General features: G+C 41.4%; 1 protein-coding gene across 1 annotated transcript; it reads left to right on the top strand.

Annotated features, from left to right (window-relative positions):
* The first annotated feature begins 4,971 nt into the window (after positions 1 to 4,971).
* On the top strand, positions 4,972 to 8,697 carry LOC135469116 (headcase protein-like). The gene has a single exon (XM_064747651.1). It carries the CDS (start codon positions 5,117 to 5,119, stop codon positions 6,566 to 6,568), a length of 1,452 nt encoding a protein of 483 aa, XP_064603721.1. The 5' UTR covers positions 4,972 to 5,116; the 3' UTR covers positions 6,569 to 8,697.
* The last annotated feature ends 6,605 nt before the right edge of the window (positions 8,698 to 15,302 follow it).

The raw sequence follows: 15,302 nt of genomic DNA, 5'->3' as shown, positions 1-15,302 counted from the left end.
GGACAGAGCTGGTGTCTTTGAGTTGGCCTTTTAGTGAAGCAGCAGTCTATGACGTCACGAAGTTATAGTCAATGTCAGATGTACAGAAACTACCCACTAAAATGATATTCATATTCACTTCATTGTCTACTTCCTCACCTCTTAGCCTACACATTCATCACTTGGTCAATATTCTCACCGCTTAGCCTATATACATTTATCACTCCACCAATATTCTCACCGCTTAGCCCACACATTTATCACTTGACCAGTATTCTCACCGCTTAGCCCACACATTCATCACTTGACCAATATTCTCACCACTTGGCCAACACATTCATCACTTGACCAATATTCTCACCGCTCAGCCCACACATTCATCACTAGACCAATATTCTCCCCGCTTAGCCTACACATTCATCACATGGCCAATATTCCCATCGCTTAACCTACACTCACACCGCTTAACCAATATTCTTACCGCTTAGCCTACACATTCATCACTTGGCCAGTATTTCCCCGCTTAACCTACGCACAGACCGCTTGACCAATATTCTCACCGCTAAGTCTACATATTCACTCTTGACCAATATTCTCACCATAAAGCATAGACGCTCACATATGACCAGTATTCTCACCCGCTTAGCATACACGCTCACTGCGTAGTCACTATTCTCGTTGCTTTACTTACACTTTACTCACCAAACTTTGGTCTACAAACCCCACACTGGTAGAGACACTAAATATATATGCTTGGCTCTTATGTGTGCATTCACCGTTTGACCAAAACGCTCAGCGCCTGGCCTTGTGACTTACTTTTAACTGCATACAGTCTACGCGATTAGATCTATTCACTACTTGTTTCGGATCGGAAGAGTGCAACTATAGAACACAGATAAAGCCTGTGGTTTGATGAATTCATGGCATTTATTCTGTATCGACCATATCGAATAGCAAAAGCATGATCGTGAACCTGATTTTATGAATAAATAATCGATTGGATTTTTCAGCCATATCGCGACGATTTTGCAGTGTAGGGCCTTTACATAATTACATCTAAAGTATAGGCCTATATAAATTGTATTAATATGAGACGCTATTCAGCCACAGCTGTCTGCACTTGACAGCCTTTCTTGAGGACGGTTTCAAGTCGAGGATAGAATGAAGAGCTAAAAACAAAATGTTAAACCATGCATAAAATTACAATTTTAACCGGTTTAAATTTACATTGTTAGTTTTAATCTTCTAGCGTGAATGATGAACACAGATGAGTATCAAGTGATAGTTTGACATTTAAGATTTAACAGAGATGAAATTTACGTATACAACTTTCTCATTCTTCTATGCGTTATTTATTTATTTATTTTGATTAAATATGTGTATACATACTATTTTCCCGTTTTAAATTCCTTTTTTAAACGAACTGCATTGAATGAGGTATATGTCAGGCCTGTATGTATAAGACTTGTTCATTCTTCTGTACGTTATTTATTTATTTTTATTATAGCACGTGAGAAGGTATGCCTCGCAACGTGTGGATGGTCGTGGATTTCTCCCGGGATCTGCCCGGTTTCCTGTCAGTATAATGCTGGTCGCTGTCGTATAAGAGAAATATTCTTGAGTGCGGCGTAAAACACCAAATAAATAAATAAATAAATATTTTGATTATATATGTTTATGCAATCGTTCCCATTTAAATGAACTTCCTTAAATGTGTACGAAGCTATGCCAAGCTTATATATATACAGAGATATTGACTATACAGCGCGAAGCGTCCAAAACATACAGATCTACATGCATGTATATTAACAATGGCCTTAATTACACTCAAAAAATTAATCTGTTAACAGAATGTTAACAGAAAGCCTGTTGTCTATGTGATGCTCCGTATAATTGGACATTTAACATGAACTATTGTGCTATAACCGCTTAACCGTATATGGCATATATGAGGTATGACGTCAAATACTTAAACGAATCTTGTATAGGTCTTTGCACAGTTAACATAGATGAGCTATATATTTTTAAGTACAAGCAATGTATCAACCGTCATCTTTGCATAAATTATGTTTACAGCATAGTATATCTTATGGGCACTAATGCATATACTCAATGATGATAAAAGCTTAACTGTGAAAAAACCCAAAATAACAACAACAAATTTAATGACATGGCCAAATTCACTGATACATACAAGGTACTTTCCGTTGACTGATTGTTTTATTAACTCGGTAGAAGGTTAATTAAGACATAGCTTATAGCCGCGTTTGTACATGTGCTCTATACATCGCTGATCATGCTTGCCATGTGCGAGACGTCATTAACATACATGCATAGAGACATCTGGTTATGTGGTAGTGTCTGATCTCCAGATGTCTTGCAGTGCGTGACGCTTGACCGATTTGCTTGCTCTGTGTAACGAACAGTTTGTCTCTTAATCATTATCATATATACTGAAAAGCGTGAGGAAATCGTGACAATATTACATAGTTATGATCACACTCAGAACAAATGTACACTTCTCTGAAAGTAATGTTAGAATGTTTTGGATATTTTAGAGTAAATTTTATCTTAGAAGGACATATTCGATTATACGATGAATGAAATGGTATTTAAGTAAAATAATGTACGAAAAAAAAAAGAACTAGAAGTGTTGGTAATAATTCAAGAATTTCAAGCTAGGCTTAAATTGTTCTGTCAGCTATACAACACAAAATATTAATTTTTCTACAAACAGCCACATTTATGCCATTATTTCAGTGAGTGAGTGAGTGAGTGCTTAGGGTTTAACGTCGTAGTCAACAATTTTTCAGTCATATGACGACGAAGGAATCATTAGGGTGCATGTACGTGTAATATGCCTCCTTGTTGCAGGACGGATTTCCACCGTTCTTTTATTTAGTGCTGCTTCACTGAGACGACTTACCGAAGGCAAGTAAGCCGCCCCGCCCGAGCCATTATACTGATACGGGTCAACCAGTCGTTGCACTATCCCCTTCATGCTGAACGCCAAGCGAGGAAGTTACAACTTCCTCTTTTAAAGTCTTAGGTGTGACTCGATCAAGGATTGATCCTAGATCTACCGGTCCCGAAGCGGCCATTATTTCAGAGGAGGAATAAAACAATATGTAGCTTGGGTTAATATGCACACGGAATATATCAGAATGCAAGTGCGGTCATGTCTTTCAAATGTATAATGCATGGGTTATAGGCCTACTGGAGTCACTTCAATACATACATTTTCCGCCTCAAAGACGTGAACGCCCAGCTCGCGTTTTACATGTTGTGCTCGTGTATTATTGGCGGAGAGGCCACCCAAAACGAAAAACACTAGTTTGTTGTGGTTAATTTATGTGATTTCATTTGTTATGGTGGTTTGGATTTCACCGTCAGAGGTCACTGAATAATTTACATCAATCAGAGCATCAAGCATCAATCAGAGCATCAAGCATGGATGCTCTCTGATAGTATGCATGTATGTAAACGTAAGTGCACGATATCTAAGAATAAGATATCTGCTAAGGAAACTTTAAATAATAATGGTGAAACAAATACATGTCAACACTAAAAATAACCAAACAAAAAATAAGGCACTTAAAAGCAAAAAGAAAGAAAAAAGAAACTTCGAAAAAGTAAAAAAAAAAAAATCTGTATTTAAGTGATTCAGTGCTTCGGACATCATGATGAAGCTGTACCATATACAGACAGATTTAACTCTGAAAAGCCCTCCGCAATACAAAAGGACATGCAAAAGGACATGCCACGGGTTAGATCCCATGACCCGCATATAATGAAAGATACCAATTACGGCTTTATTGGGCGGTATAACCCATGAGATCTATTTGTGCCACTTTCTACATACATGGCTACATACGGACATCACGTTAACAATGACTATTGTATAAACAGCCGGCTGTATATATTATATATATAATATATAACACTGTTAATGGGAAAAAAAAGACAAAAAAAGTTTCGCTAGTGACTGGTTGCATAGTCTGCGTGGCATTTATTCGAGCTCTCAACATAGGAACCCTTCAACAGGCCTATTACGCGAATACAGCTATGCGGAAAAGCAAACATGCAGGTTTGGAGAAATATCAACCGGTTTGTTTACGCTACGTTTGTCCCTACTTCATGTTGACAAAAATAAGAAACATACATTCCTTACAAAGGACTTTGCTTTTTTTTAATTGGGTTAGATGTCGCGAGGAGAGACAAGGCCGGGAGAACTGATTGTTGTGGGTGGAAGAGAAGCTGTTATCCACACACTGCATCAGCATAATGAATTAAGGCCTGTATACGATCGGTAATAATTTTGTTATTACAGTTTTTTAAAATCCTTTTTCCCTTGCATGACAGGTATATGTATTTTATTTGTTTACACAGACTATTATCGGTAATTGCGTTAATTCTGAGTGGAAGATTGGCCTATTCTAATGCACACGTATAATACAATATGATAAACATTGTGAGTCGTGACGTATAAGCCTGATCGCGGCCTTAAAAAGTGGCGGCCGCCATGTCATGCCGACATTTTAGTACCTTCAGGAATTTATCGCGGAAATTTGCGGCCTGGTTGTGGCGACATATTTATTTTAGCCCGTATCTCCAAGCCTGTAAACGATGTGACGGCTCATTATACTGGCGCTGCGGTGAAAAATCTTATTTTTAACACGTAGGTCGACAGCTACTCTCAGTTCTCCATTATAAACAGCCCAAACCGACGACCTGACCTATATTCTCCGTTCACAAATGTTGTAAACAACTTGCGCTCATTAGCATATCGGGACCAGGCCAGTCAACGTGCGAGATAACATGAATGAGATCAAGGTCAACTTCATCCAATAGCAGCAGGGAGGGGGCGAGGCTTATTGTTTGTTTATCGACGGCGGCGAATGAAACGCGAGTCGCTGACAGTTCCTCGGGTAAAGTGACAGGTGTAACCGCGCCTACCAGTTTCAGGCAAAACAAAACAGCAGTGAGAAAGCATTCGCCGGCCGGCAGTTTGTCAGTGAGAAGTGAGAGAGGGAAAGACGGAGAGAGCTGGGTAACTGTGCTCAGTGAAGTTCTCGTGAATGACACGGTGACTGTTACATATCTGTAGATAGTGGACATTGTCGGAGAGGTGGTAGACATGCCGAACCATAAGCACCACCGAGGGAAAGTTGTGACCAGGGATGACGTTCACAACAACAACCATGCGGAGCAGGGGAATGTCAACGATGCTGGCGGGGCCCGTCAGGAGAGACAGGGACAAGCGACCATGATACAATGTTGTGTGCCAGCAGGCTGTGAAGCGCCCGGCGAGTATGTAGATGAGTCTGATCCGGGCGATGCTGTCAAAGTTTTCTGCAACAATGAGCAGTGTACGATGGGCCGTTGGATGCACAAAAACTGTTTCGAAACTTGGCAACAGAGCGTGCTCGCCTATCTGCGCTCATGTGGCCGGGCAAGAAGCTGGAGTGAAAAGCAACGCCTGCAAAATCTGTGGACCAAGAAAGGCTATGATCTGGCATTCAAAGCCTGCGACTGTAAGTGTGGACGGGGCCATCTGCGTAAAGATCTGGACTACTTCCCCAAACCCAAACCAGTTGACAACAACAACCGGGCCAAAAAGCGCAATAAGAAGAAAAACGACAAGCCGATGGCGGTGTTGACGACTACGAGCAAAGGCACTCAAAACCACAACCACGTAACCCATCAGGCCTCCTCCCCGCCCATTCAAAACAATCCAGGTAACTCTAACTTCAACAACAACAACAACCTCAATTTGAATGTTAATCCAGTCAATCCGGTGATTATTCATCGTCCAGAGCTCAGAAATCGGACCAGTAGTTTCTCCAGTACCGGAAGTAGTCCCCCAAACTCGGCGGGGTCCGGCTCGCCAACCCCCATGTCACCGACAGGGGGCGTGAGCCTGAAGAAAGGGTTCCAGTTTGAGTTCTTCTGTGCAGATAGCGGACCCGTCATTACAGGCAGCATATTTAAACGTCGTAGTGACTTCACAGCGTTCAGCATATTGCCTCGCCACAAACAAAATCCGTACCACATAAAGATGGAAGACGAAGGGCCCCATGGTAACGACGACACACGCTGTTTCGTGCTTTCCAACTTGAGCTCCTACAAAGTAACCACCATCGAGTGCGTCCTGTGCAAAGTTGAGCTGCCGGTGTTCGATCGGTACCCGCTGTTGGATGGAACTTTCTTCCTGTCACCTCAACCTTACTCCGACGGTGTCGTCCAGGTGCTGGCCGACGGCAGAGTCCAGTACCTGAACGCCGTTTGCGTCAGCTGCTTGGAGGGCGCCACCGACGTCAGGTGCTACGCCTGCAAATCCAAATGGGACGGCAGCGCATTGTTGCTTGGGACCATGTACTCCTACGACATCTTCGCCGCCATGCCGTGTTGCCAGAAACGCTTGACGTGCAAGACTTGCCGACGTGCTGTCGTTGACGTCAACGCGGGTTTGCCGTTCTACAGCGAGTACAGCCGGTGTATAGAATGCCCCTACTGTAAGAGGAAAGATACTCATTTCATCAGGCCCTTGTCGGAAACCTTCCACGTTCGGCAGTCTATATGGAAGTAATATGTAACTCATCCTTAGCCTATGTTGAAATATAGCCTATATGCTACTGCGTTTTGTACCATACACTATGGATATGACCATATTCTACGTATTCTATTTACATCAGGTTCTTTAGTGTGATATATATTTTAATCTATTTTGCCTGGATCTTGGAGCCGTTTTCTCCCGCTCGGAGACCATTTTTTGTAGACCATGCTCCTCGGCGCAGTGTTTATACCTCTTGGGAACATTAGCAGTGATAATATTCGATCTTGGGACTTCTTACCCGGAGTTGTGACGCCATGAATGCTATGACGTCGTGAATGGATACTAAGCTCACGGTGGTTTGTGAATTTACAATTCATTACATTTTATGTAAACTTTGAGAGATGAGTGTTTTTTCTTTTCTTTTTTTTTTTCCTAACGTAACTTATAACAGTTGGCCAGATTAATGTTCGGATATCTTAGAGGGCATTTTGGTACAGGTGTTATACTCACCATGAAAGATTAAATGTTACGCACGGAAAAGTGCAAGGATTATAATTACGGTATCGGCACTGATTATATACATATGACATCTGCGACGATTTCCCCACTAAGTAACTTATCTGGTATACCCATGTGCAAGCTGCATTATAGTAAAACGCACCAAATTTTGCCTTAGTTTGAATAATTGTTTGCTTGAATATGTGGAGGGATTCCATATTATTTCTAGGTTGAAGGTTTATGAAAAAAATCTTAAATATTATTGTTATAATTCCGGTTGTTAAAGCACGGTATGTTGCAGAATTAGTTGTGTTTTTTTTTTTTTTGTAATTGTCATCACGTGTACAGTAGCGTCAGTTCAAGAATTTACTTCTATATTCATTTGTTTTCTGGGAGTCGTACTTTTCGTACGAGCATTTTCATGCCTGCTTTATATGGGATTACTGTTGCGAGTTGTTGTTACAGGTGTTATTACTTACAATTCCATCGGATAACTTCTTGGGATCAATATGACTGTGTATTCTGTGTGGGAGTCACGTGACCTGAGCTGAAAGTTGTTGACGTTCTGAGCTCTGCAGTGTAACATTGCATTAGAGGAGTGTCGCTGTGCATCATACGTATTGAGTATGTGTTCTGGAATCCGTTCATATTGCATGCGGAGAAATCATGCTCAGTGACAGAAGGACTTGTAACAGGAAAAGCTTTCGTCGTGCGGAAAGTTGTGGATGTACAAATGTTAACCTAGGCTAAAAGGGTTAAAGAATAAAACCAGAATGCCAGAGCAAATATTTACGCACAAGTTATTTTGAAGGAGATTTTTTTTCTGGCATTCCGCGAGGATACGCCAGGCCAGAACTAAAGCGTGATGCAAGAAAGCTGGGGTTGTAAAACAAAATGTAAATAAATGATTGTTTCTTTATTTGGATACTGCTGCTGATTCAGAGCCGCATTTCGTATCCATGTTTTTGCAATAGAACGGAATTATTTTTATTTGTTGACCTGTAGGACTACCTGCGTGGCGGACTTCGTCATGATAAGCTTGTCAAAACACTGAACTAATTGATGTACTGTGGCATATGTATGTACAGTTATGTACAAATATCACAACAGTGGTGTTCGTCAAGGGTCAAGTCTCCCATCCTTTATATTTTAACAATTCCAAGTGCCATATAGGTCTTAGCCCTAAGCTTATTCTGCACTTTAAACGTTTTGATCTATGTTTTCCCTGAAGGCGTACATAGACCATAGTGCTACATTGTTACAACAGGTACAATCCTCGTTACGAGGCAATTTTGGTTAAACTCACGTCATGATAATGTTCTAGCTTTTTTTTTTGGCAAGACAATTGCGAAAAGGCATGTGTGTTATTACATGAACTCTGTCCATTCTCTCGATATAATGTGCAATGTTTTGTGAATGTATCGTGAACTGATGATGATAATTTAATGTTATGTATAAAATGATTGGTGATAGGTCACAATGCTGATTTTGTTCTTTGAACTTGAAAAGTGAAAGCCAGTCCGGTCTTCAAGCGCACAAGATATTACACTGGCCAAGTATATGTTTTGGTATTTTCATGAAAGAAGGGAAAAAAGCAAAGCTACATTATTTCCATCTGTCTCGCATAGATGTTTATTAATAAAGTATTCTTTCTAAAAATTTAACTTCAGTCGAATGCCCTTGTTTTAGTTCTCTTCCATGTTTGTATTCTATTTTGCATGATGACATCGATATCTCAGGCCTGACAGGCTATAATGGGGGAGCTGTGCTAAACCATGCCAGTAAATTGAATGTTTTCGATGTCATGGGCTAACCTCATTCTGAACAGGAAAAGTGTGTTAATCACCGTGTCCATGTAAACACACGTAGCATACGTGTAATCATTTATGACACATCCTCTAAGAGCAATATTCTCGTTGTTTACCCGATTCTCGGCTTAGAGATGCGTTTATCTCGACATGCCTTCTCCACTCTGTGGATTAGTTGGTAAGTTGGTAGTTGGTAGTCTATGCCGGTATCCTGCGATGATTTATCTTGTGCCGGAACGAAGACAACGCCATGGCATCAAGGGATTCGAACTTTTCTACATTGTTAAATTATGCAATGGCGGGTAAAATCACACACCATGGCACCACAGTGGGTATCATCACACGCCATGGTAACACATCGACTACAATCTCTCAGAAAGGTAAGGTAGTGGGTATAATGGCTCACCATGGTAACCGCATGTACAATCTCACCATAGTAACAGGTGATACAATCGCTCACCATAGTGATAGGTGATACAATCGCTCATCATGGTAATCGCGAGTACAGTCTCATCATGGTAACAGGTGATACTTTCGCTCATAATGGTGGCGTAGTGGGTGTAACTGCTCACCAGGGTAACAGCGAGTACAATAGCTCATCACGTCGGTGAATTCAGCAATGTCCATTGGATTTCAACAAGAAATCTTGGTTTCTTTGTTTTCTATAACAATCTGTGATACGTGTGTCTTGCTGTATTCTTATTCTTTATTTTATAATACCAATCCGCACACACATATCTGTAAGCATGTTTTCTGCATAACTGCCTATAACCACCCTGCACACTTTCTTAGCAACTTCATAGAAAAATCCAGTCAGCGTAGACAACTCGACGCCTCAACCGGTAAAAAAGATCTCTCTTAATATCTAGGCCAAGCAGACAGGAGAGGTTGACCTGTTTTATGTTCTTTTTCTTCCTTTCTCAGTAGCATTGTGATTTTTTTTCTGGCATTTGTATTGGTGAATAGATCGATGTCTATTTACACCATCGAGTCGCAATGCTTTCGTGGACACTGAAATTGGTAAATAAAACCGCACAGAATTAGGTCAGCCATGTGTACGACTACGATTCAAGTCTATCGTGTTGATTACCGTCGTGTGTTTACTTTAATCTTAAAATTTGGGCCCGTATCCAAAAAGCGATGCTGTTTGTGTTTGGCCAGTCTGGAATCACGCTGCTGTTTTTCCAAGCCTGCTATAAACCCCTTCACCCCACAGGCTTCGTAGAGAGACGAGAGTGGATTTAACTACGGGCTCACACGATTGCCTCGTGTTCGTTATTTCCATCTCGGTGAGTCAGATCTCGCATACAGCGCAAACTTGCAGCCTGTACAGAACTTCTCGCCTGCCTCTCCCAACGAGACCGGTCTTGGGTTGGGGGGCGGGGGCGCAGGTCGCGGTAACATATGCGGTAAAGGCCTTCTCCTTGACACCAATAGTGAAAGCGCTATGTTTATGTGGTCTCTCCGAGCCAAGAAACACTGGTGGGCATACAATCTCTCTGTGTGCAGGGATTCCCTATTCTGTAGGTCCCGCCATACATTGCCTCGGGACCATGTAGTATTATGTAGTCATTTGAAATATGTCGATAGCAACAACACGTGTCCCGGTCTTAAGTGGTTCAAGCCCTTCAGAAAACCCTACACAATGCTCAAACCATCGTTTAATGTATTATATTGTATTGAAAATGTACATGCACAGGTATCAACAGAAATATAAACTTAATTCTTAGGTTTGCCTGTATACACGACTGACTGGCTTCTATTCACACACACTTATTGAAGAGTCACATGCTTTTCCATGTAGTCTGAAGCCGTCGACTGATATTTATAGAGCTGGGTCATTCACTTTAAAGTACAGTCCGTGGCGGTTATGCTATATTTATACACGTTTTCACGAGGATACACACGTACTTATCTCTAAGCCAGTCAAAGTCATTTTAGCGCCGACTATATCTCAAGAGTGGTTGGACCATGGCTGAGTGGTTAAAGGTGCTTGCCTTCCAGTCGTTAGGTCACACGAGATGCGGATTCAATCTCAGCCTTGGGCTCGTTTAGCCATGATGGTAATAAGAGGTCGTCGACGACGCTCTTTGTGCCATTTAGCGTTCGTTGTAGACCACTTGTCTTCCACCAGTATGTTGTGATACCTATACGTCACTTGTGGGGAAGTTCGTCAGTAACTTGCCAAAGGTCGATGGTTTAATTCAGGCACTCCAGTTTTGTCCGCCATCGTATACGGGTAAGTGTTAAATTCTTGAGGATGGCGTTAAACAAGAATCAGCCAATTACTACAGATATCGGATTCAAAAGTTTATCTTTTCGACTGACAGTCATTGACATCGCCAAGGGATCGCACACCCAACATCAGAGTGGATCCACCTTATGCTGTAACATGTCACATCAAGTGTTGTCTGCCCGGGGAAGTCATTGAGTTCGCTCCAATGGCGAACGAGCTGCATCATGGTTGACTCAGCTCATGCAGTGACAGGGTTACACCAAGAGTTGTCTGCTCGGAGAAGTCACTGAGATCATCCAGCCCACGAACGCCTTCCCATCATGGTTGACTCAGCTCATGCCGTGACATGGTTACACCAAGAGTTGTCTGCTCGGAGAAGTCACTGAGATCATCCAGCCCACGAACGCCTTCCCATCATGGTTGACTCAGCTCATCCCGTGACGTGGTTGCCTCAAGATTTGTCTGCTGGGAGAAGTCACTGAGATCATCCACCCGACGAACGCCTTCCCATCATGGTTGACTCAGCTCATGCCGTGACATGGTTACGCCAAGAGTTGTCTGCTGGGAGAAGTCACTGAGATCATTCACCCGACGAACGCCTTCCCATCAAGGTTGACTCAGCTCATGCTGTGGCACTTAAGTTACATCAAGGAGGTCTCGTGTATGCTCATGTTATGAGGCACCAAGATGTAACATATGTTAACAAAATGAGAAAACCTGTGCAATATAATTGCCTCGTAGCAGATGGTTTCTACCGTATTTAATTAAAATTATTTCGTTCCTTTTTATCTGCTTTACTCCTTCAACGATATATACAATGATATTCATGCCGGGACAGTAATTAATTTACGCGCTTGAAGTTTAACGTCGTGCTCAAGTATCTTTCACTTATATAATAGTTGTCAGGTTTGTGTGTGGAGAAATCCCGAATGCCCGGATCTCTTACCTTCACGAGTTACCTGACAAGTGAGTTCCTGAGTTCACATTGATTTCTTCAGACTAGGACCATTTCCACTGCTTTTGTATACACATACAGTCACATATGATTACGGTTACTAGGTGGTGGCCGAGTGCTTTAAGGCGCATGCCTTTCAAATTTGAGGACACATCACATGGTGAGGGTTCAGTTCTGGCTTTGGACGGGGAATTAATGAAGATCGATTGTCTTCCGCCAATATGGTGTGCAGGTCTATGCGTCACAAGTAAAAAAAATCGTCAGTATCTTGCCCAAGATCGGAGCTTTATGCCATGCCGGCACAGGGATTTCATCCCCCCATGAAACTGACCGTAATAGATAGAATGGGTGTGGGCCTCCGTGGCTGAGGTGGTTGGCGTGCCAGCGCGGCGCAAAGACGCAGGAGCCTCTCACTAATGCAGTCGCTGTGAGTTGAAGACCAGCTTATGCTGGCTTCCTCTCCGGTTGTACGTGGGAAGGATTGTCAGCAACCTGCGGATGGTCATGGGTTTCCCCCGGGCTCAACCCGGCTACCTCAAAACCATAATGCTGGTCGCCGTCGTATAAGTAAAATATCCTTAAACACAAATCAAATAAATGAATAACCATAGCTCATAAACATGAGCGAAAAATTCTTTGATATGGTGATAAACAACAATTGAATAAATAACAAATAAATAAATTTATGAGCATACATATTATAGTTAAATCGCGTCAAACTGAAGTTTTCATATATTTATGTAACTGCTGTAAATTTATACCTTTAATATGAACAATGAACTATGAACAATGAACTATGAAGCTGCATGACAAAAAAGTCCATGTGAAAGTTGTTTTCAACGATTCTCCCCTTCCCCCTCTAATCATGTATTGACCAAACCCAATTTAGACACATTTGTGATATTTTTACCACTTTTTATCCGGCTGTCGCAAATTAAGAGACTATGCATTTGCCATGGGTGACCCTTCAGCAATCGTTACCATGGGCACCGCTGACGACATTTCCAGACATCATTTGTAATTCGAGAGAAAAACAGTTCGTAAGCATCGGCCTTTGAGGGTAATTCAAGAGAACTTGTCTATAAATATGGTGAACTCTCCATCAAAATTTCAGAAATCTGGTTTGGATTATCTATTTCTGCATAACTATAACTGCTGTTCGACAGATGGTTTGGCTTTTAATCGAAATTGTTGTTTATGCCACAAACGACTGCTAACCGCTTGAACAATAATATCGATTAATCCGCGAATAGAAATAGGTCTGTCTCGCACCACCATTCACGAACCGGCATTCATAAATCCAGCATCCAATGAAATTCTTCTTCGTTGTGCCAAGAGCTTTTCCCTCTCGCTGTAGATTTAGGAGCAGCCAGAGGCGTTTCCTTATTGAGCTTCTCTGCTTAAATCCCCTTCTTTTCTTATGTATTTTCGCATATAGGGCATCTTGAAATATGAAAGAGTAGGATACAGGATCAGCAAGTAACATAAAAAACTACTGAAACTAGTGTGCGAGTACATATAGAAATTGCATGCATAATTGCACAAGGAACGAGTGAATATATATATATATATATATATATATATATATATATATATATATATATATATATATATATATATATATATATATAGAATGTGATGAAATCTAGATGCAGGTAGATAAATGTATCAGGCCCAGTCTATAGCACCTTTGCTCTTGTATGGGTACATGTAGGCTCTAAGAGACAGTTAGCCTATGCTAAACCCTGTGGAAGACAGTACAGCGCAGAGCTACATGTATCAGGCGGAAGTAAAACAGTTTGACTCCATTGGGTATTCTCATGAATCGGCTTAAAAAAATTTAGCACCGCTTAAAATGGCAGTTATACACCTCACAACGCGTGACCTGTACACGCTCTGTCTTTGCTTTAACAGGGTTCAGGGAATGTGTTTGCAAGATTGTCGTAAATGCAGGCATATATATATATATATATATATATATATATATATATATATATATATATATATATATATATATATATATATATATATATATGCCTGCGCTTTGTGACCCAGCAGATTCGTGATAATGCGTGGCGGTGATGAATTCCACATGTGAACATTTCCCGTTCATCTTGAACATGAAAATACACATTGTCACTGACTATTCAGTTATTGTGAAACACGCGTCATATTGGACCGGATTACTTCTATCTTTGTTGTGGGTTGGGTAGATATCAATCCCATCGCCAAATAAACGTGTATTTTCTATATTATCAGCAGGTGTCTATTTAATGCATTTGAGGTATAATCTTAACGCCATATGGGCGTTTGTATAGGGTGTTACCTCACTTAAACGCTATGACATTTAACACCATGTGTGACACTATGTAAGATTTTTTTCTTTTTTTTTTTGATTGGTGTTTTACGCCGTACTCAAGAATATTTCACTTCTACGACGGCGGCCAGCATTATGGTGGGTGGAAACCGGGCAGAGCCCGGGGGAAACCCACGACCATCCGCGGGTTGCTGACAGACCTTCCCACTTACGGCCGGAGAGGAAGCCAGCATGAGCTGGACTTGAACTCACAGCGACCGCATTGGTGGGAGGCTCCTGGGTCATTACGCTGCGCTAGCGCGCTAACTGACTGAGCCACTTAGGCCCCTAGTCACTATGTAAGACACCACAGTTAAAACTGCCCACAGTAACCATGCAGGTTATCTTTACAATGTTGCCCCAAAACTTCAGACGCTGTTTTCAAATACTTTCACGAGACATGACTATGTTAGGCCTACATTAGATATACAACGAACTGTATAGTGAAACAGGAATGAAGTAATTTTATAATGCAAAGACGACCGGAAGTTGAAATTTGACCATGGAGTTCCAGCCGATAAATTAGTTAAAATGAGATACGACCATATAGCGAATATTTAAACAGAATTATACTTTTATTGCAACACTTTCTTAACTTGTTGATGGACACATTTTCCCGAGTTTGTAGGGAAATGGCGAACGCAAGCGAAAAGTTTCTAATTCATTTGCTTGACCCAATTGATGTTGGCATATCTCGGTTTTGCACATGGCTAGCGTCATATTTAAAAGCACCCAGTCTCTGGGAGACTTGTGTGTTCATGTATTCTTCATGACAGTTCATTAAACACAAGATATCGGTCAACCTGACAGATTTAGAAACTATGTAAATAAGTAAACATTTTTACAGGTTGTGATTAAACATCCTTGCGAAGTGGGAGTTGTCGACTGAGGGGGCTATTTTGCTCTTGGCGGAT

Source organism: Liolophura sinensis, chromosome 1, assembly GCF_032854445.1.
Source record: "Liolophura sinensis isolate JHLJ2023 chromosome 1, CUHK_Ljap_v2, whole genome shotgun sequence".
In the NCBI taxonomy this organism is placed as follows: domain Eukaryota; kingdom Metazoa; phylum Mollusca; class Polyplacophora; order Chitonida; family Chitonidae; genus Liolophura; species Liolophura sinensis.
Note: the sequence above shows the minus strand (reverse complement) of the source record. Positions and strands in the feature narration are given on the sequence as shown.